General features: G+C 34.2%; 1 protein-coding gene across 1 annotated transcript in view; it reads right to left on the bottom strand.

The window, feature by feature from the left end:
* Positions 1-231: 231 nt before the first annotated feature.
* The window catches only part of LOC123528840 (ceramide kinase-like), a 28502-nt gene continuing 4038 nt past the window's right edge, over positions 232-24695 (bottom strand). The window contains exons 2-13 of the mRNA XM_053520945.1: positions 23482-23763; positions 22718-22846; positions 22272-22338; positions 18479-18621; positions 17783-17857; positions 16881-17033; positions 15983-16088; positions 14789-14925; positions 14588-14625; positions 14180-14374; positions 13561-13763; positions 232-9510 (exon numbers count right to left, since the gene is read on the bottom strand). Coding sequence (XP_053376920.1) covers positions 9402-9510; positions 13561-13763; positions 14180-14374; positions 14588-14625; positions 14789-14925; positions 15983-16088; positions 16881-17033; positions 17783-17857; positions 18479-18621; positions 22272-22338; positions 22718-22846; positions 23482-23763 — 1637 coding nt within the window. The 3' untranslated portion in view covers positions 232-9401. The remainder of the gene's footprint in view (positions 9511-13560; positions 13764-14179; positions 14375-14587; positions 14626-14788; positions 14926-15982; positions 16089-16880; positions 17034-17782; positions 17858-18478; positions 18622-22271; positions 22339-22717; positions 22847-23481; positions 23764-24695) is intronic.

Here is a 24695-nt window from a genome sequence, read left to right as displayed (position 1 = left end):
TTGCCCTTTGATTATTCAACAGTAATATATTATAGTACAATTCTTGTCCAGAGTATTTCTCAGCAACCACAGGTTGGAATTTCGCCATACTTCATAGGAAGTTTTTTATCAAGACAGGGAAGCTGTTGGTGACTAGGAATGAAAGAACTATCAATACATTTATATTATGTACCATTCTGGATTTCATAGAATATCCATGCTGTCATTTGCAAGGGAAGAAAAAATAATCTATTTTAACAATATAGAGCTTTTATTCACCAGTTACTGATAACAAAACAATTGGAATTTCCTGTTATATCTGAAGAGATATGAAACATCATAAACAAAATATCCAAGGAAGAAAGGATTTATATAATACATAAAGTAAAACTGCTTATAACTGAAGACTCATTATATAGACCACACATGGCTAGAACTCCCTGTCCTGGGGATCTAGACTTCATTTAAAGTTAACAACTGACCTCATAATTCATAACTGCCAGAACATTTCTGCATATACTCGCATGTACATATCCATGGATATAAATCCCGAAAATGTATATTTTAAATATATACATTACATCAGCTTTTTCTATTTAAACATGAATGGTAGGTAAAAGATGTTAGACACATTTTTCTTACTGAATATTAACCGAAATGTAATCTTAATCAACTGAGAATAAGTCCCATGATCAGTTCTCCAAAACTAACACTCAGTGTTGTTGTTCTTAAACAATGGGAAACAAAATACATGTATGCATATTAAAACTCACTTTTTACCTAGAAATATAAAATTAATATTTACTTTGCAGTTATTTCAAACATAATTTAGACAAATACAATTAACCTTCAGAAACTATTTTTAACAAAATATTACAGAAACTCAATCATTCTGTTATTACAAAAAAAATCAATTAATCTTAACAATGACGTAAACAAAAGAATAACAACAGCAAAATACAAACTGAAAATACACAATGAAAAGGATAACCACTAGGAAACGTACATTAGCAGAACAGCTCTATTTGGAAACATGTACTTAAAAATATCAGCTCTGCTAGGAAACATCTATGTCAAAATAGCAGCTCTGCTAGGAAACATATGTCAAAATAGCAGCTCTGCTAGGAAACATAGATGTCAAAATAACAGCTCTGCTAGGAAACATCTATGTCAAAATAGCAGCTCTGCTAGGAGACATACATGTCAAAATAACAGCTCTGCTAGGAAACATATATGTCAAAATATCAGCTCTGCTAGGAAACATATATGTCAAAATAGCAGCTCTGCTAGGAAACATCTATACAAATAAATACAAATACATGGCATTTATATAGCGCAAAAATTATAAAATATTCTATTGCGCTTTACAATTACATAACACACATTTAACATATATACATACAAAATATGAACAGGATTCTAGAACTTAGATTTAAAGATTTGGACATATATATATAACTATTTTACACCACTTCTGAATATTTTGTATTTTAACAAGACTACACTCATTGTTCATAAAACTGCCTAAATAAATGTGTTTTCAGTTTTGATCTAAAGCTGGCTTCAGACTGAATGTTTTTCAGATAGCTAGGCAGATCGTTCCACCATTTGGGACCAACGACTGCCATAGATCTGTCTGCTAGCTATGTCAAAATAGCAGCTCTGCTAGGAAACTAGGAAACATCTATGTCAAAATAGCAGCTCTGCTAAGAAACATAGATGTCAAAATAGCAGCTCTGCTAGGAAACATCTACATGTATGTCAAAATAACAGCTCTGCTAGGAAACATATATGTCAAAATAGCAGCTCTGCTAGGAAACATAGATGTCAAAATAGCAGCTCTGCTAGGAAACATCTATGTCAAAATAGCAGCTCTGCTAAGAAACATCTATGTCAAAATAGCAGCTCTGCTAGGAAACATAGATGTCAAAATAACAGCTCTGCTAGGAAACATCTATGTCAAAATAGCAGCTCTGCTAGGAAATATATATGTCAAAATAGCAGTTCTGCTAGGAAACATAGATGTCAAAATAGCAGCTCTGCTAGGAAACATCTATGTCAAAATAGCAGCTCTGCTAGGAAACATAGATGTCAAAATAGCAGCTCTGCTAGGAAACATAGATGTCAAAATATCAGCTCTGCTAGGAAACATATATGTCAAAATAACGACTGTGGTAAGAAACATGAATGTTATCATGACAGTATATTATTAATAAAAGAAACTTTAATACACCATATAATTCAAATTAATCTGCTTCCAAAATTTATATTAACTTTTCTTTGTCTTAATGAAATAATAAATACTTCAAAGATAAACAAGTGCAGTACTAATGTAACTATAAAAAAATATCACTATTTCCTATTCTAAAATTGTATACAAGTGTAACAGGGAATTCCACCTTCTCGAAAATCTTCACCAACATTGCCAACCTTTCTGAAAAAATTAATATTGTCCCATTTGTTTTTGCTAGGACTGCTTGCAGTGAGTGCAATATTGCTACCAAAATAGCTGAAAGATGTAAACAAGTGTGTGTGTGCACTGATGCATTAATGTGTGCCAGCACCTGTTAGATCTTCTCCAAAATTATCCAAAATGTAACTTTTGACATGCACAGAGCAATTTTTTTTTTTTTTTGGCAAATATTTGCCTCAATCAGATGGCATGTTTGATAACAAAGTTCCCTATCTCAAAGGTTGCACTGGAGAATGAAGTCAGTCAAACAGACTATTAACAATAATGGTGAGATGGCTAAATTCCCAAAATGATGGGAAGATTTTCTATATGTTTCGCCCTCGTCCACTCACACACAAACACAGGGAGTGGAGAACATGTTCTGTTACACTGTTGTTTTTTTTTGTCTCAAAAAATTCAGATACATACATAACATGAATTTCAAATAAAATACTGTAGTCATGTTAGTCATACACAAAAAGCTTTCTAACCTTCATAATGGGAATCTTAGTTTGGTCATTCTGTATTTATTTATTTATTTATTTACTAGTATTTGGGTTTAACGGCGCACCAATACAAATTTGGTCAATCTGTAAATAGGCTGCTTTCCATGCCAGACAGTATTAGTGACCATGGTTGGGATAAAGATCCTCATCTACATTATAGATTAACACGCATATATTCTTACATTTTACCAACATAGATAATTATAAAATCGAGTACTTTTGAATAATTTTCAAAATATAAAATTTCTATAAAATAGAGATGGCACCACTGAACTGGAATGCTTCTGATTAAAAACATTTACAGTAGATACATGAATGTTTATGATGGCCTGGTGCTAGAAAAGATCTGCAAACCATACAATTTCATAGCAATGTTCTCGTTATATAAATGACATATTAAAAAGAAATGTATTACAATTTAAAACCCTTTAAACATTATTATGCTATAAAATATTCCTTTTGCTAAACATACATTATTAGGATATTATATATCACTTTTTCATGTTTGTGGACACCCAGAAGCTATTGTATATCTACAAACTATAAAAGACATTAGGACAACAAAATATATTTTTGAATTTGCAACAATGTATATATAACTAGAAAATAAAAGTCACACCATATTACATAAACGTTTGACAGAATATCATTTAACCATAGGGCACTTTAGAAGTCATTTCTATTCCATTAAAGTCAATATTTGAACAGATACATTTAGGATTTCAGTACTTGTATGTTAAGCACCTTTGAACATGTTTATCATGAAAAGTGCGCTATACAAATCTAGTATAGTATTTATATTAAAAATGTCCTCTAAACGAGTAAGACAGGAAAGTTTTCAATTTTCATTTCTCCAACAATTGACCAGACACCAAATGGTTTATCTACCAATATGAGGAAAACACTATACCTATGAATATTAAGCATTATTCTGAAAAGCTCTTGAGGCAGTGATGGACAGTTGTTCAATACTTCTGATTCAGACTTTTGGAAGCTCTGAACATTTTAACTACTTAAAATCCCTTTTTTTACAGTTTGTTCATATAGCAGTTCTGTTACATAAAAATATAGTACATGCAAATTACATAAAACTATAATTGTTCCAATTTCCTAGAGAACATTACATACATAAATAACTATCTATAAAACATGCATTGTTATTTGTAGATTGTATTCATAAAAACATGATGAATAACACAAATTGCATTGATTTGAAGAACATTTAGTGCATTGATACAGAAGTTGCATTTTAAGTAATTAAAATACAAAAGAATCATGAATTTCTCTCTACAGCAGAATACTGGATTTACATGATTATAAAGTTAATAAAATACTGATACAATAGTGCATTTATGTATCACTTACCCAACCTCATTCCAAGCCCCAATGACCTACAACCCAGATATTACTAACATAAATATTCTGGCTAGACTTAAAGTAGATCAGGTAGATTTTGTTTGTTTTGGGTTTTACACCATTTTTCCATAGTACATGTATTCCAGTTATGTAATGGCAGACACTTAACCTAATCAATGTTTCTGGATAGTGTATCAGTACAAACCTGTTCTCCACAAGTAACTGCCAATTTTCCCACATGGATCAGAAGTGGAGGACCAATGATTTCAGACACAATACAATGTCTTTTATCAAATCACAAAGGAGAAAAAAACGCCCGTCCAGGGATTCGAACTCATTACCCAAAGATCTGTAGATCTGTGCTCTATCTACTGAGCTAAGCGGGCAGGCAGATCAGGTGGAAGAGTTAACTAAGTTTTTTCCTTTTTTTTGTTTGACCATTATTTCATAAAACAAGCACTCTGATAAGGTTTCATGCAAATCTGGAAAAAAATGTATCCTCTCATATGTAAGCAAGTTTTTTATGATTACAACCCTAGTTTAAAACTTAACCTACATTTCATAAAGAAAATTATTTTGACCAGATTATTAATTGATAAGTAAACAATAAGGCCTATACAGTGTACACTAGGTTTTTCTTTGATGACCCAGTTTCAAACTTGACTTACATTTCATACAGAGACAACAATTGAACCTAGTTTCAAGATCAAATAGTAAATATGGCCTCTTGTGTTTTAAAAGGTTTTTGACCATTTTAAATTCCTTAAAGACATAAGAATTTAGAAAGAAATTGAGTTTCACTTTTTGAAGGCAGCATTAACTTAAAGAATTTTAAAACAAGAAATCAAAAACTAATGTGAAAAGTATTGAACCATAAAGGAACACAATGCTTGTTTTTTCAAACTCTTCAAGAGTGTGGCATGAAGGGGGTCAAACCTTTTTGGTTCTTTTTTGTCCGATTGCATACATATATGAGAAAGGAGAGGTTTGTCAGAATGGGAATAAGGACTAAATGAACGCTCTGATGTTTTGGGAAACATTTAAAATTAGATTGTGCATGATTTCAGTATTCCTTCCTATCTATTAAACTATAGATATAAAGATATCACTTTGCATTGATATGTGTAAATATAATAGTAAACATATAGTAAATATTATGACCACTCCTGGACCTGAATGTTATACTATACATTATGTAACAAATGGTCCATCCCAAAAAAAGAAAGAAAGTTGCATTGTCCATTTTTAAGTTTGATTAGGTATTACACACTACTAAAATCTACTAAAATGTAACATGCATCACACCTATAAAATCACTAAATCAAGACCACATAACTCGGCAATTATCAGTATGACCTTACAAGCACTCTAACAGAATTGCTTTCACAAGTATATACAGTCTATGAAAACATGGTATGGATCTATTGCTAAAGTGTAAACATAGTGAAATATGGCATTTTTGATACATCACAGGCACATTACTCCTGACTGACTGTAACAATCAAGCTAATTATTAATTGTAATTAAGATTTTATAGCTATACATATTCTGTGTAAATATGAACTTGTGAAGAATGATGGTGCTAGAGTGTAAAGCATTATCATTTCAAAAGCCCAAAACTCCACCTCAAGTCGTTCACCTCCCCACACCCACCAAAAAAACAAAATGAAAAAAAACAAGATGGCCCTAGGTCGCTCACCTAAGAAACACACCATAACAGTGTAAAACATGTTTGACCTAGTGATTTCATGGAAACAAATATTCTGACCAATTTTCATTAAGATTGGACCAAAAAATTGGTCTCTTGCAATAAAACAAGCATTTTCTTAGATATGACCTAGTTTTTGACCCTAGATGACCCATGTTCAAACTCGACCTAGAATTTATCAAGGCAATCATTCTGACCAAAATTCATGAAGATCAATTGAAAAATACAGCCTCTATCACATACACAAGTTTTTTCTTAGATTTGACCAAGTGACCTAGTTTTTGACCTCAGATGACCCATATTCAAATTCGACCTAGATTTCATTAAGGCAATCATCCTGACCAAATTTCATAAAAATCAATTGAAAAAAACAGTCTCTATCGCATACACAAGATTTTTATTTAATTTGACCTAGTGACCTAGTTTTTGACCTCAGATAACCCATATTCAAACTCGACCTAGATTTCATCAAGGCAATCACTCTGACCAAATTTCATGAAGATCAATTGAAAAATACATCCTCTATTGCATACACAATGTTTTTCTTTGATTTGACCTAGTGACCTAGTTTTTGACCCCAGATGACCCATTTTCGAACTCGGCCTAGATTTTATCAAGGTAATCATTCTGGCTAAATTTCATGAAGATCAGTTGAAAAATACAGCCTCTATTGCATACACAAGGTTTTTCTTTGATTTGACCTAGTGACCTAGTTTTTGACCCCATATGACCCATTTTCGAACTTGGTCTAAATTTCACCAAGGCAATCATTCTGACCAAAATTCATGAAGATCAATTGAAAAATACAGCCTCTATCGCATACACAAGGTTTTGCCTTGATTTGACCTAGTGACCTAGTTTTTGACCCCAGATGACCCATTTTCGAACTCGGCCTAGATTTTATCAAGGTAATCATTCTGACCAAAATTCATGAAGATCAATTGAAAAATACCGCCTCTATCGCATACACAAGGTTTTTCTTTGATTTGACCTAGTGATCTAGTTTTTGACCCGAGATGACCCATTTTCGAACTCGGCCTAGATTTCATCAAGGTAATCATTCTGACCAATATTCATGAAGATTAATTGAAAAATACAGCCTCTATCGCATACACAAGGTTTTTCTTTGATTTGACCTAGTGACCTAGTTTTTGATCTGAGATGACCCATTTTCGAACTCGGCCTAGATTTCATCAAGGTAATTATGCTGACCAAGTTTCATGAAGATCAGTTGAAAAATATAGCCTCTATCGCATACACAAGCTAAATGTTGACAGACAGACGACAGACAGACGACAGACGACAGACAGACGACAGACGACAGACAGACGACAGACGCCGGACATCGAGCGATCAGAAAAACTCACCTGAGCATTGCTCAGGTGAGCTAAAAAACGACCGCAAAATGTGCTTAACTAGGCTTCGCAGTTGTTAATTCTTTAATTTCATTTAAATCCCTGCAGAAGTATAGAAGAAATCCAGACAAACTTAACATTAAAATGAATTTTACAGGGCCATAACTTTGCTAAAAATAACTCAACCTGAAAATGTGTCACATATGCGAAACTAGCCTGGATATTGAACCTTTCTGCAAAGTTAAGTTGAAATCCCACTGTAAGTTTTTCACTAGTAGTCAGAGCAAACTTCTGTGACAAATGGATTGAATGACAGACAATAGATAACACTGGTGCCCCCAATTCCTGTCATTGTACATGGTTTCACGACTCTTGTGGAATTTTTTTAAGATATTACCAAAATAAATTAAGCACCTTACATGACATTGTATTTTTTCACTTAGTCAAGAACCTTAACTCTGGTCTGTCTGAGTAAAATCCCAAATGGAACATCAGGTGCTTATCTTCAAATGCTATATAACAATCCTCTGTTTTACGACTCCAAGTTACTAAACACAAAAATCAACCTGCATATGGAAAGACGTAATTTTTCAGCAGTCCATAGATCAATAATTCACAAGACATCAGTGTATTATTCCACCCTTTTAAAAACATACAACATTACCATAATTAAACAAAACAGAATACTGTGAAATCGTTAATATTCATGGGGGAATAATTTCATGGATTTTGTTGTTGAGTCAATCCACAAAAAATAACTCCCAACTGACACATACAATTCATATTCATTTATGTTAAAAAATTGAAAAGCTGTTTTGACCATAACCACAAAATTGTGTGCCACAAAATCAAATGATATCACAGTACATTCAGCCAGATAATTTAATTGTTATGAAGCTTGAAGCACCTTGTTCACCATGATGAAGCAAAATTTTAACTTTAAGCACTGAAAAATTCTTCATTCAATAGCACCAGTAAAGTAAAAATTGATACCATTAATAATGCTTAAAAAAATCCATAATATTATTAAACAATGTATTTCCTAATAAAGAGTGTTCTTTCTTTGTAGCTAAAATCTTGTCATATCTTTGTTAAGTGTACTGCAAGAAATTACTTGGTAACTAAGACGATCTTTTGATTTCTTCCTCAATAATTTGTATGGGCTGTATCTACAGACTAGACAGTTCACATTATGAAGAGGCCTTGATCTGGTCAGTTTATAAAAAAAAGTGAGCCGTGCCATGGGAAAACCAACATAGTGGGTGTGCGACCAGCATGGATCCAGACCAGCCTGCGCATCCGCGCAGTCTGGTCAGGCTCCATGCTGTTCGCTTTTAAAGCCTATTGGAATTGGAGAAACTGTTAGCGAACAGCATGGATCCTGACCAGACTGCGCGGATGCGCAGGCTGGTCTGGATCCATGCTGGTCGCACACCCACTATGTTGGTTTTCCCATGGCACGGCTCAAGTTACATTTTCATCAGAACTGTGGAAAATTGTGATAACTAAAGGCAATCTTAACTGGGCATTTAACTATGTTCTTTACAACATATAAATGTATATGCATTTAAAAAGAAACATCTAATAACAACTAATGTTTCATGAGCACCTACATGTGCTAAACTTTTCCTGCAAATGGCCCTAAAAAATAATATGAATAAAAGTTTGCATTGTAGGACATTTTTCCATGAGCTAATTATGAGAATTAAAAACCATGCCACTATTTGTTCAATAACAAAACTACAATCTAAACTTGCATCAAGATTAACACCAATATTATTGCCCTATTGAATCTTCAAATACTTTCTCTCATATTAAACAATCATAAAAGAAATAAACAGATGTACCACTTTTTGTACAAGTTGGAAAACTATAAGCTAAAGAGTATAAATCCCCATTATTTCAACTGCAAGTTGCCATTCAACATAACTGGCTGCAAGACCCAAATCCAACTGCAAGAACAGAATTATTTCATTTCTTTATCAAATGTACACCATATGGAAGAAAATCACCGACTTTTTAAGCTTGCATAATGACAATTTGTATCACAATTTCTCAAACGTTGGGTTGCAACATGTTTCACATTTTTGGTCCACTGTGGCGTTTAGGTCCTCCACACCTCGTGCAAATAACTTTACCAGTTGACAGTGCACCCTGCAAATAAACATATAGTCAGGCTTTATCATGGCTATAAACTTAGAAAAAATCATTATTTCAGTTTATCTCAATTCATTTAAGCTCAACTGTATACTAATATAGGGAATAAATTGTTACTGTCTGGATATCAGATATACTGGGCTGTTTAAATTCTGCATTTACACATAAACAGCTCCATGTATCTTTAACTTTTAACCTGCTAAATTTTTAAAGTGGACTGTTCAATCATTCAAAATACCATTTATTATTTGAAGGGGTGTTCACTGAAAATTTACTGACTGAATAGAGAACAGTGCAGACCATGATCCACCTGCACAGATGTGCAGGCTGATCTTGGTCTACAGTGGTCGCAAAGGCAGAATCACTTGCTGGCTAAAGGTTAAATATATCCAGATAGTAAAATATAGTATAGCTTTTTCTTTCTTTCACATTTATGTATTTGATTCAATTTGTATAGTTTGAAAAGTATCAGATCAAACTAACAAGAGCGCCACCAAGCGGGGCAATATACGCCCGAAGGGTTACGAGGATGGGAGCAAAATTTAAAGAACTTGACTGTTGAAGACCCAAAGGACAGGAACAACAATAAGAGGACCATGATGGTCCTGAATCGCTCACCTCTTCCCACATGACCCAGTTTTGAGTATGACGTCGTTTTTTCTATTATTTGACATAGTGACCTAGTTTCTGAGCTCATGTGACCCAGTTCTGAACTTGACCTAGATATTATCGAGATAAAAATTCTGACCAATTTTCATTAAGATCCATTGAAAAATATGGTCTCTAGAGAGGTCACAAGGTTTTTCTATTATTTGACCTATTGACCTAGTTTTCAAAGGTACGTGACCCTGTTTTGAACTTTACCTAGATATCATCAAGGTGAACATACTCACTAATTTTCATGAAGATCTCATGAAAAATATGGCCTCTAGAGAGGTCACAAGGTTTTTCTATTTTTATACCTACTGGCCTAGTTTTTAACCGCACATGACCCAGTTTCAGAACTGACCTAGATATCATCAAGGTGAACATTCAGATCAATTTTCATGAAGATCCATTGAAAAATATGGCCTCTAGAGAGGTCAAAAGATTTTTCTAATTTTAGACCTACTGACCTGGTTTTTGACTGCAGTTGACCCAGTTTCAAACTTGACCTAGATATCACCAAGATGAATATTCAGAGCAACTTTCATACAGATCCCATGAAAAGTATGGCCTCTAGAGAGGTCACAAGGTTTTTTTATTATTTGACCTACTGACATAGTTTTTTTAAGGCACATGACCCAGTTTCGAACTTGACCTAGATATCATCAAGGTGAACATTCTGACCAATTTTCATGAAGATCCATTCAAGGGTATGGCCTCTAGAGAGGTCACAAGGTTTTTCTATTTCAAGACCTACTGACCTAGTTTTTGATCACTGTTGACTCAGTTTCGAACTTGACCTATATATCATCAAGATAAACATTCAGACCAACTTTCATACAGATCCCATGAAAAATATGGCCTCTAGAGAGGTCACAATGTTTTTTCATTATTTGACCTACTGACCTACTTTTTGAAGGCACATGACCCACTTTCGAACTTGACCTAGATATCACCAAGATGAACATTCTGACCAATTTTTATGGAGACCCATTCACAAGTATGGCCTCTAGAGAGGCCACAAGGTTTTTCTATTTTTAGACCTACTGACCTAGTTTTTGACCGCACATGACCCTGTTTCGAACTTGACCTAGATATCATCAAGATGAACATTCAGACCAACTTTCATACAGATCCCATGAAAAATATGGCCTTTAGAGAGGTCATAATGTTTTTCTATTTCAAGACCTACTGACCTAGTTTTTGATGGCATGTGACCCACTTTCGAACTTGACCTAGATATCATCAAGATGAACATTCAGACCAACTTTCATACAGATCCCATGAAAAATATGGCCTCTAGAGAGGTTACAAGGTTTTTCTATTATTTGACCTACTGACCTAGTTTTTGATGGCACGTGACCCACTTTCGAACTTGACCTAGATATCATCAAGGTGAACATTCTGACTAATTTTCATGAAGATCTCATGAAATATATGGCCTCTAGAGAGGTCACAAGGTTTTTCTATTTTTAGACCTACTGACCTAGTTTTTGATCGCACGTGACCCAGTTTCGAACTTGACCTAGATATCATCAAGATGAACATTCAGACCAACTTTCATACAGATCCCATGAAAAATATGGCCTTTAGAGAGGTCACAAGGTTTTTCTATTATTTGACCTACTGACCTAGTTTTTGATGGCACGTGACCCCGTTTCGAACTTGACCTAGATATCATCAAGGTGAACGTTCTGACCAATTTTCATGAAGATCTTGTGAAATATATGGCCTCTAGAGAGGTCACAAGGTTTTTCTATTTTTAGAACTACTGACCTAGTTTTTGACAGCACGTGACCCAGTTTCGAACTTGACCTACATATCATCAAGATGAACATTCTGACCAATTTTCATAAAGATCCCACGAAAAATGTGACCTCTAGAGTGGTCACAAGCAAAAGTTTACTGACGGACTAACGCACGAACGGACGTACGGACGACGGACGCTGCGTGATCACAAAAGCTCACCTTGTCACTATGTGACAGGTGAGCTAAAAAAGAAGAAATTCAAAAAAAAAAATTTCGAAACTCCACAAAAAATTCTTACCAGGTAAAGTTATGTCAAAATACATCTAAAAATTGGATGTACCATCCATGTTGTACCACAGAAAAGTGGTCTTGGTTTTTCCCTACAGCCAATAATAAAAGTTTCAAAATAAGCTATTTATAGTAACAAAAAAGGGAAGTAATTCGAAACAAAAATTATTGTAAGAGAACAAATAGGGACCTGCCAAATAAAAACAAGAGCAGTGCAATGCAGAGCAATATACACAAAGCAAAGTCATATATAACCTTTGACCCCTAAGTGTGACCTTGACCTTGAAGCGAGTCATCCAAAACATGCACTCTGCACGTCGCCTCAGTGTGGTGAACATTTATGCCAAGTTTCTTTGAAATCATTCAAGCAGTTCAAGAGTTACAGAGCGGACACGAAACATACTCATATGACCTTTGACCCCTAAGTGTGACCCTGACCTTGAAATATCACATCCAAAACAAGCCCTCTGCACATCGTCTTGGTGTAGTGAACATTTGTTAAGTTTCTTTGAAATCCTTCAAGGGGTTCAAGAGTTACGGAGCGGACACGAAATTGCTAATGGACGGACAGACATACACCTGGACCATAACATAATACGTCCCTTTGGGCATATAAACATTCTTCAGCTTAAGATCATATCACAATGTATTCTTTCCATAGGCATCTTCTGGGAAAAAAATGTTTTTGTTTTTTTTTTACGTAAGGACATGACATCTGTAAAGGACAGCCAACCGATCATTATGACCTCTGCAGTGCTCTACATTTAAAAGTCCCAAGATTCATAGAAGTTGTTATGCATCAGCAGTATACAGCTTCATATAAGGAAAGCATGTTTTAGACTGTAATTACGGAAGCTTTATGTTAGCTCTGTTGTGACAAATACTATGAAATCATTTAAATTCACTGACATTAAATTTTAAGGTATCAGCAAAACCAGCAATTTAACTGCGGACATGAATTTATGGATTTCAACATCTGAAGATAAATGAAATAGGAATTTCATTTGTCTTTGGGGCAAAATTTCATAGACTGACTTATCACAAACTTGGTAGAGATTTAATAATGATTTCATGGTAGTAGAACCTACATGAATCACTTTTCCGTTTGCTCTCTGGGAAAACCAAGCATGTGACGTCTGTGGAGTTTTTATAAACAACCTACACCTCTATGGCAATATAAAAGGGTATTATATCTGCAACCTCAACATTTACACCATTGCTAGGAGTGTTTATGTCCTTGTGAAGAACTTCATCATAAAATCAGCAAATGGAAATATGAAAGAGCAAAGCAGCTTAGTCAGCAGATGACAAAGCAGTATTCTGCGGCCAAAAGTTTGAGCACAAAAATGAACAAGATTTTAATACCTGACATTTATTTTTGGGTGATGTATCACTTCACCGTCACAGTTCCAGACACTGGTTCGGGAAGTCTGTCGCCTTAATTTAGCTATTTTACTTGGTGACAGTTGTTCACTACTGGAGATGCTATCTAGGTCTGACTCTTCTGTTAGTGGACGGAATGTAAACTCTTTCACCCGGTGCATTTGTATAAAGTCTAATTTGTGACGCTGTAAAAAAATGTTACAAAATTTTTAAGAACAAATTTCATTTTATCTACTTCTTTCAAATACATGTAATTACTAGTTTATATCAAGGCATGTGCACACATTCTTGGAAAGTGTAACAAACAAAAATATTAGCTTCAGGCAGAAAGAAATCATGACAAGTAGAATGAAAACTGAAGATATACATGAGAAATCCAGCAAAATTCACCCCAATCCCTGCCACCCCTAATCAAGAGAGAAGTTTAAACATCAAGAAACTACAAAATCATTATAACAAAATATTTAAATGAAGTCAACAATCTGTATATTGCAATGTTTGTCCATGTGGAACCTCTGAATGCCCCAAAAGTATCCCCAAAATACATCAAATTAAAAACTTTAATATTTATCAAGAGGTGAGCTTCCTTAAGCATACTTACTTCCTCTCCTTTGGCAGTTCTCATGAGAAACTTGAGGAAATCTATCCGTGAACAGTCAGAGACTAAAATGAGATCCATACACCCATCACCAAGGTGACAATACGGGGACATGCCTGGAGGACTTAAATCACAGCTACAGCTCATTGTTACCATGTTTACCGCAACAAACTTCCCTATCACAGTATGCCATTCATCCTGAAATTCAAAATATAGACCTATACATCAGTCTTTAAAATATACAAATAAATTCAGTTCATTTTAACTACACGACAAGTTACAGCTTACCGATCCTTGCATTTATTACTTTGATCCAATGTGGTATGTACTTTATACAAGTAGTGGGTAATCTACATGTCTATAGGAAGCATTCTTCTTTTATTATATTCCAATTATTACACACATATTTACTTGATTAGATGCATTAAAGCCAATATACAAAAGCCTGTCTTAAATGATGTAGTAACTACCATTGTTGCATTGTTGCATTAAACATGGTCTCAAAATTTATTCAAAGCAATATAATTAGTTTGACCTGGAAAGCTGTTCTACATATAAGTGATATTGTTCAGGCACAGGTGAAAAACAAAATCTTGCATTTTTAACTATTACAACGCATGTTGTATTGCAAGTAATATTTACCTGAACCTTCAGGATCCGCTCCGCCAGCAGAGAAATCCACAGATTCATTTTTGCTATCACATAAACTACTGCTACATCCTTCCATTGCACGGTAACATACATCACACCTGAAATTTCAATCAACTTACTGATTAAAACAAGAGTTATAGACCACTCACAAGAGCTTCACAACTTGCTACAACAATTTTGGTGGATGGTCATACAAGAAAAGTATCTATGCAATTAGTGGTTTTGTAGGAGCTGTTCTTTAAAGAAACTGTGAATGACTCATAAACGAACAGACGACAGTCAAAGGTCCTAAAAGCTCACCATTGAACACTTTATGCTTAGGTAACATAAACTGCATTTGAGCCGTGCCATGGGAAAACCAACATAGTGGGTGTGCGACCAGCATGGATCCAGACCAGCCTGCGCATCCGTGCAGTCTGGTCAGGCTCCATGCTGTTCGCTTTTAAAGCCTATTGGAATTGGAGAAACTGTTAGCGAACAGCATGGGTCCTGACCAGACTGCGCGGATGCGCAGGCTGGTCTGGATCCATGCTGGTCGCACACCCACTATGTTGGTTTTCCCATGGCACGGCTCATTTGTTTATTACAACTTGACCTCTACTGAAACGGCTAGTCATGTTAGACATTACTTCTAAATTCCTCCTCCTTAACATCAGGCTCCAGGCAGGTATGCAATAGATAACCATTATATAGCTTGTAGCTCACCAAATGTTCTCCCTTCAGTAACAAGACCAGCCTCTGACGAGACTCAAAACCTTGAATGTGCGAGCGCCTTATCCATTTGGCCAACATAGAACAATTTAATGTAAAATTAACCTTTAGCCTGCTAAATTTCTAAAATAGATTGGTCCATCATTCAATTTTGGCAATACCATTTATAACTGGCAGGGGTGCTCACTGAAAATTTACTGACTGAATAGCGTACAGTGCTGATCTTGGTCTGCACTGGTCGCAAGTGCAGAATCGCTTGCCGCCAGTAGACAAAAGGTTAATAAGGATGTAAACAATAAAGAAAGGAAAATATGAGTTATGATACAGCTGTTGTATTTTCTTCCCCTAAATTCAAAATACATACTCTAAATCATGTTAAGAATGTGTAACAAACATAAAAGATTAAGACAAAGCCCCACAAAAGTATTCAGCTTCATATCTTACCCTGCTACACATTTAACTTCATCTGTAGGGTGGCTGTCACTGTTTGATGAAAGTCTATACTTTATTTCCCCATAATATGCATTGTTAGCCAGAAATTTTTTTGTTCCTGAAATATAATCAACCCTGCTAAACAAACTTCTGTTTGTTTCATGACATAATATTTGGGTTTCTTTACTATTAGTTAAAAAGATATATTTAGGCTGTAATTTTCTTAGTAAATTGCATTTCATGATGCTAACTCAGACATCATGGAATAGCTAATGATGCTAACTAGTGTATATATCAGCGAAAATTTGTTCTCCACAAGTAATTGCAACTTTGTCGTATAAATCACAGGCAGACTGTGAATCACTTCAAAGACATTCAGACATTCTAAAAGCTCCAGACTTCAGGTTATAATATTTAGTTAAAGGACCAATCTCAATGTTTGTAAGCTTATTTATAGTTGCCTCCAGTAGCCAGTATGGGTGACTCCTCCAGAAGACAGGTAGTAATGTTACTGGGAGGATAATGCCAGATACAGAAGAAGCTCCAATTCCAGAAGCTTCCCTGGTTCTTTACCATGCCTGGTGTAAAGCACACGTACACAGGACTATCATCTCAATGTCAGTAACTTTTAGGTGGAGGAGCAGGGGCCCGAACTCACAACTATGGTTTCGGTGTCAGTGTTACCATTGGACCACTGTGTCCGCTCTGACCAGTCTCAAAATGCAACAACTCCCATTGGTTAAGTCCAATACTGAGCTCAGAATAAAAAATAAGAGCAAAGAATTTCAAGACTGGCCTCTAATTTAGTTTTCTTATCTTAGACCCAGCATATGACTGTTTCTGACTAAATTTTACAACCTTAAACTGTTTAAACCTAGATATCTAATAAAATTATGTAATGAAGCCTTACCTGACCAGTTGTATCTTTTTGGTCCCATCCATCTGTTACTGTCACTATCTTTTAAAAGGTCACCCATATATCCGTACCCTAACATAGTGACACTGTATCGTATAAACTGGTCATCTACATTCACAGAGTTTACATCTATTCCAATACTGTCACCTGAAAATGAAATATTGCATTGATATTGTTGGAGCAGTACAGTTTATGCCTAGGTCATTTCTACCCGGTACCTTGTTTTTTTTCCATGGTAGAGTTTGTAAATGAGATGCCTCCAATATGTTCTTCAACATATTCAATGATTATGTTTCCTTACATTTAAGATAATATCACTTACACACACATAACATATGTATAGCACCTGTAACCTTTGAAAACAGTTAAAACTATAACACAAGTACTTGTAGGACATATATATTGAATGGTAAACAGAGACATGATTTTTAGTACTAGCAGTTACTGAGACAACAGCTTATATATGAGCCGTGCCATGAGAAAACCAATATAGTGGGTCTGCAACCAGCATGGATCCAGACCAGCCTGCGGTCAGGATCCATGCTGTTCACTTTTAAAGCCTATTGCAATTGGAGAAACTGTTAGCGAACAGCATGGATCCTGACCAGACTGCGTGGATGTGCAGGCTGGTCTGGATCCATGCTGGTCGCAAACCCACTATGTTGGTTTTCTCATGGCACGGCTCATATACACAAATGTACAACTAAACCAAACTGGGACACCAATACATTTGCTGAAGAGCGGGTGAATGCAATACCTTTACCTATTCTTTGAATATATTCAAGCTAAAAGTATAACCTTGTCGAAACCATGTTTCTCTCCCAAATTTTTGCTTTCAATATAAAGTGGATGACAATTATTTTTTATTAAATTAATACAGAAAGGTGTAGTATTACCTAAAACAATGTGTAGGGTTGAGGTGATTACGTCACTAACACCTGTTGTTGTATATACAATTGTATTTGTAGAACCTGAAATAAAAAAAAAAGTTTGCAGTCCATAAATATGCAAGTAAAGCTACTCATCCATAGATAGAAGCGTTAATTTTCAGTATCCTAAAACATTCAGTCTGGCATAAGCTAACATACAGATATCATATAAGAGGTGGCAATAGCAAACAGCCTCTGGCTGTACATTTTGCATAACAGTTATTCTATTCGTCTGACATAATTTCTATGGAGTCTGTGTACTTGCTCAACACACATAAATGTGTTATACATATAACAACTGTATCAGATAGCAATTTTTTCACCTGCTAAAATATTACTGGCAATTGTGACCTGAAATACATCTCCATAATATTTAGTGAGTCCATGACAGTGAGTCTTAACAAGGTCATTGGAACCAGTTGTCATGGTTATAAAAATGAATCTGGAGACCAGTCTTAAAGTTCAACACTGTCATTGGCTAATATCAAGATTATGCTAAAATCTGTCAATCAGACATAAAGTTTTCAGTTTTAGTTTAGATTTATGTTTTCAACTTTGAATCAGACATAACTGACATAGCAAAACTTTGCTGAGTTTGTCAAGCTGATATATGCTGCTGAAATATAAGCAATCAATCAATCCTTTGCTTTCAATCCAACTGACCTGCTGGTATAATACCAATGCGTATATCTGGAGGTACAGGATCAAAACTGCTAGTCTCCTCTACTTCATTATCATGTTCAGTTCTGTTCAACAAACCATTTAGTATTTCTGAGAACATTCCATCCCCTCCTACACAAATCAACCTGAAAATATAGATTTTTTAACGAAATAGATGCAAGCAATTTGTGTGCAATGTTACTCTACAGCTTTTTTTATGTTATTACTTATATCCCATAAAAAACTTCCTATCTTTGAAATAATATATATATTTTAGCTTTCACCCATGAACACCATAACTTAAATTTTCACTTGTGGCTATGCCACTGACAAAATATTGTGTCTGGTGTTCACCTGTGAAAGATATTTCAATCTTACACAGAAACAAACAAATGTCCTCTCTATCAGTTTAAAACTTGGTCTTATTGCTCGAAGTTGATCATAGTTCTTCACTATATAATATATAGGGATGTGCCGCGCGAGCCCTGATTGCGTCACCTGCTAATTATGGACCGATTATCAAAGTGACAATCAGACCGTTTGACACGTTTATTGATTATCTGAGGGTGTGACCAACAATTTCCTCTTGGCAGTAGATGGTGTATTGAGATATCAGACCGAAATTTATACTTTTCTCCATTTTTACGGGACCGATTTTTTTCGTTTTTTCACTTCATGAATCGGTCTGAAAAGTCAAAAATCTGTCCAAAACCGACAAACCGGCAAATTTCCGAAGCCCTGCTATATATAATTTTAAGTGTTTATCAATTACCACTCATACAAGTGGTGGTAAAGGGAGAATAGTATATCCATCTTACATGAGGAAAATGCAGACTTACTTCCCTTGATGAAAGAAGCTCTACTGAATTTTTTCTCATTTGACTGGGAAGTTAGAAGTAAAACATCCATACGCAATTGTCAACTAACCCAGACAGACATTTGGGACCTTTCAGTACTGCTTGAAAATAAACTGATGTCAAGATTTTTATGTCTTAAATGTATTATTGGAGATCAATACTTTGTTGTGCTTCTATACTGGAAGCAATAAATGCTGGTAATATGGAGGGAAAAACTATGCCAACAAAGTCAACATCATCTCACATTTGTCAAAAGATATCCCAGAATTCAGGAATTCAAACAAGTGAACAGAGAATTGAAATACACTTCAGAAATGATAAATCTGCCCAAGGCAGAATTTGAAAACACTTGCCTTAAGAAAAGGAAGTTAACTAGAAAATTGTTCACCTTGTAAACTTACTGCTTATGGCTAAATCACTGAATTGTGTGTGGCTAATCAATTTGATAACTATATACTTCCTTTTAACTTATTTTTGAAAAGGAAATAAACAAAGTGTTTTCAAGTTTTATTTCTTCCATCATTACAGTAATACCTCTGTCTTCTTATGTATTTAAATTATGAAATTTTAACCTCCTTTCCACCAAATTAAGAATTTATCAATACACATTTTTCATCTCAAAAAATGTGAAGTTTTTAAACAAGAGCTTTTCCATAAGACAGTGTGTTTAACAATCTGACAGCTTTTAAGTCAACCAAGGGCTACAATCTGGCAAGACTTATTTAAAGGTGGTCAATCACATTTAATCAACATTTAATGACATTTTTTACTTTTTGTATATTCTGGTAGAGAATTATTTAAGGAACAAAAAGGCCGATTACATAGAGTTAGATTCCTATTTGAAATTTATATTTTATTATTTTTATAAAATTTTGTAATTACTCCCCTTTAATATGAAAGTATATAAAAAGCTGGGTATTTCTTTTTATTTCGATACAATGTCTAGTTTTACATTTGCATTTTATAGACATATCAACTATTGAACAATCTGAACCAAAAATGCAAGTTTTAAAGCTGTGTGTAGCTTCTAAATTCATTTATTTCCAATCTATCTTGGTTGCGCAACCAAGATAGGCAAAGGGAGGTAATAATAATTTTTCAAACTTGCGTTTCTAATGAATTCCATCTAAATACATAATTTTTAATGCAAATATTTTACAAATATATTACAATATGTCTAATATTTATACATTTCCTTAGGCAAAGTATGTTTATCAAATTTATACTTATGATAAAATAACTCTATCTTGGTTGGGCAACCAGGATAGGAAAATGAAATTTTAAAAATACCTCCAGTGAAAATCTAATTTGTATTAAGTGTTAAGTGAACATAAATGAGTGTAAATGATCAGATGCTAAAGTTTCGAACAAATTCGTTACATGGCCAAAATCTGATTGACCACCTTTAACTGATTTATTTTATTACAATTATCAATTTTATCATGACCATGATAACAACTTGCATGCAAAACTTGAACAATTTCTAAAGTCAAATAAGGCTAATAATTTGAATAAATTCCAAACAAGAGCCTTCTTTGATGAGAAGAATGTCTTGTGAGACGTTACTGAGACACAGCTTGATTGTTGCATGCAAAAATTTAACCAGATTTTCTAAGTAGAAAAATGGGCCATACTTAACATTAAATCCAACAAAAAATTCAACCTTGAATATTTCAGTAGTTATGATGACTGGGAAGCATTGTATGAAGTTTCAATCCAATACATATACAGCTGAATCTCGGTATTTTGAATTCCAAGGGATTGAGCGTTTAACTTCAAGAGAACCAAAATTCAACTTAAAATGATATTTTGTGCACATGTTTTTGGGATGGGACTTGAAAATGTCTTTTGAGATATCCAGAATTTGGACATAAGCGAGTTTGAGATATTGAGTTTCATTTGTATTTGTTACTCAGATCCAATGTGAGTTAGTTGCAAACAAAACTTATACCAAATCTTTTAACTCGGAAAAGGGCCATACTTTGAACTGAATTAAACAAAGAGATATCTAACTTTGTTATCTCAGTAGATTTGTTAATGAGGAAGCCTTGTCGAGATATGAACTTGCAAGCAAAACTTAAACCAAGGTGTGACTCACATGCCTGATGAGTAGAATAGCTCACTGCTTTTCGGATAGTTGAGCCACTAAATCGAAGACCATTCACAGGGTCTTAAATCAAAACAGAACATCCAAACTAATTTTTGTCTATTAGATTAAACCATTCAACAAGGAGGCCAATGGTTTGAACCCATTTGACTCGGACAATGGGAATACCTCTATCTAAGACAGAAGAACTAAAAATTCAGGAGTGACTCAACTAAACTTTCAAATTTTCAAAATTCAATGGGTAAAATATGTTAGCAAATTAATTTTGCAAGTTCCTTAAGTATTAGAACAATAGTCCTAATAGTCTGCTTTCAGTAACATCAATAACTAGTACAACACAACCAAACTTTCTGCATGAACAAATTTTGTAATCTATTTTCCAACTGCCCTAATTAAATTATCAAATGGCGATCACAGAATAATAATGGTATTGCATCTTCCCTAGTGGTTTAACAACAGACTTAATCAATAAACCTTTTATGGATATGAAAATATTGTGGTTTTTGGAAACAGCAACAGTTAATAAGCAGTTTTCTTTCACAAATCAGCCTTAAGTTAGATCTGTCTGGCATGAAATCTTACAAAGCTGGCTATTACAGTGGTCAACTTACACATTTCTTTTCTTTTTATAAATCTTATTCATATATAGAAATTTATTTCAAACAATCAAATTAATAGCTTTAATAAGTGACTACCAGTAAATGTCAGCCAGTTTCATCCTTTTTTTGTAAATGGTGAAATATATGGCAACTTGAGAAAAATACTGCTGAAATTCCAAATCATATGGATACGTGAAAAAAAAACACAAAAAAGACACATCAAATGATCGTACCCATCTACATCACTGAGATCTAATGAATCCTTCACAAGGTCCCTGGCATGATTCTGTCTTTGAGTTTCTACAAAACAAAAAAAATCTAAACTCAAAATTAAACTTAATAATAAATTTTCTTTATAAATCAATACCAGAACAAACTGGAGCTACTTATTAATTAATGTTTGAAAACTATGTTCATTTTTTGTGAACACAGCTAATTTAAAAATATATGTGATATTTCGCAATATAAAGTTGCTTCATACTATCTATAGGGATTACATTCTCATACATTTATAAGTTACTTCTTGCTATCTTTAATGAATGCCTTTCATATACATTGTGTATGTATTGAAATCTCAAAATCTCTACACAACCTCCATTTCTACCAAAACTAACATATCCAATTAATGGATGAAGTAGGTAAACAATCTCAAAACTTAATTTTCCCCAGGTAAGCTTACCAATAAGTGTAACTTTTATATCAGCCAATTCAAAAAGAGGTAGAACTTTCTCTCTGTATATCTTCACTGCTTTCTTCTTTCCAGAAAATGGATTTACAAATACCACCAACTTCTGGGGTCTGTTAAATACTGTAAAAAAAGTAAATTGATAAAAAGCATGTAAAAATCACAAAATATGAAAGTTATCATTTATGTATAACTGCATTTTTTCCCTGTTCACTGAGTAGCTCTATTCTACAACAGTGTGGTTTCCATAGAAGGTTTGACTCAAAATAGCCAGTCAGACTCTAGACTGGTTTTCAAGTTAATGTACTAGAATCCTGCATAAATAGCAAGAAACATGGAGCATTTTTTAACTTTATGCAGGACATGCTATTTATATAAACACAGTAACTATGCACACAGCTTTATTGCTGTTTTAAAAGATTAAAGAAATAATTTTTCTGTATTCCAAGAACTGGTATCAGTTAACATAGATTACAGACACACTTAATTTATCATCCATCCTCTGGCAGAATATCTAAGGAACTAAAAGTAAGCAAATAAGATTTGAAATACAAGTAATATTAATAATACCAAAATTCACAAATCTGTTCAAGAACAGACTAGCCATTGTTACCAACATATAACCATCATTTGTGTGATGCATTGAAGAAGTTTTGGGTAACCTTTACTTGGTGCTGTGCTGGTAATGGCAATGGCAGAGAGGTTGGGTCTGGCTGAAAAGATAGGTTTACAATGCAATGAAGGGTTTTATTTCTTACCCGGAGCTCTAAGTGCTTCCTTGATCATGTTAATCCATTGCTGACATAAGTTGCTGTCTTTGCACTGAAATGATGTTTGTTTACATCGCCACTTATGACCACCTGCTCGTGTGATGACATACACAGAAAATCCCACAGGGCCAATGGGTTGCATCTCAATACAATATGGTACATTTTCGTCAACTTTGTGTGCTTTTTTCAGACTAACAATGGAAGATTTTGATGGAATTTTGATGGGTTTGACACCAACGACCTCTTTCAAATCTAGACATGCATCATGGCCTGTAATGTGAATAAAGAAGAATTATTCAAGAATGTATGTGACACATGTATCTAATTATGTTTCTTCTAGATTCAGAATATTTAGATTAAGGTAGTAGATTCATACATGTAATGACAACTGGCAATTTTCGTGTGATTATGTATGCTTGATCAGGACAGTTAAAACATTCTTTGGCAAGTTGATATAGCTCAACAGGTATATGGCTTTCTGTAAATGAACAGAGAATGCCGCAAACTGAGAATACGTAATTTGCTGGTTGTACAAGAAAGGAATTTTGCACAGCAGTATTTCTTTTCTGCTCAATATGGTTAAATGCTATGAACATAAACTTAATTACATGAAACACATGTGCACCTTGGACTTGAGTAAGATTATCTAAATTTCTAAAAAAAGACTAATAAATACATTATATATCATAAGTTAATATGATGTAAATCAAATTGATGAAATGTCCTATGTGACCTTCAGTGGCTCAATTTCTTATAGGCACTGAAGGAATAATGTCATGCCTACACTTTTTTTTACATTTCTTGACATTGTCAGGTGTATATATTTTCTGATTATAGTAAGTAAAGTTTTCAACTGCATGGACATTTATTTTTATTTTAGATTTCTGTAGGAGCACATACACATAAGATACTTTTAGCATGGGAAAACTTAGCCTTACTCATTTGGCTTATCGGGGTGACTTATTTTATGATCTGATATTTTATAGTTGTCATCCCGCTAAGCCTTACCCGTACCTGCATTTTACTGTTAGGAAAACAAGTAGTACTTGAAGTACATCAAAAAAATCCAAAAAAGTCATAATATATACTGGTCAGACTTACTTGCTTTAATAAATTAAACATTAATATTCATGTAGAAACTTCAAATGGGTTGAATTTCATTCATAACTTTAAATAAGAGACTTAAATCTTCTAAACTCTCG

This window comes from Mercenaria mercenaria, chromosome 13 (genome assembly GCF_021730395.1).
Source record: "Mercenaria mercenaria strain notata chromosome 13, MADL_Memer_1, whole genome shotgun sequence".
NCBI classification, from domain to species: Eukaryota; Metazoa; Mollusca; class Bivalvia; order Venerida; family Veneridae; genus Mercenaria; species Mercenaria mercenaria.
The sequence above is the reverse complement of the archived record's forward strand: the minus strand, read 5'-3'. Positions and strand labels throughout refer to the sequence as shown.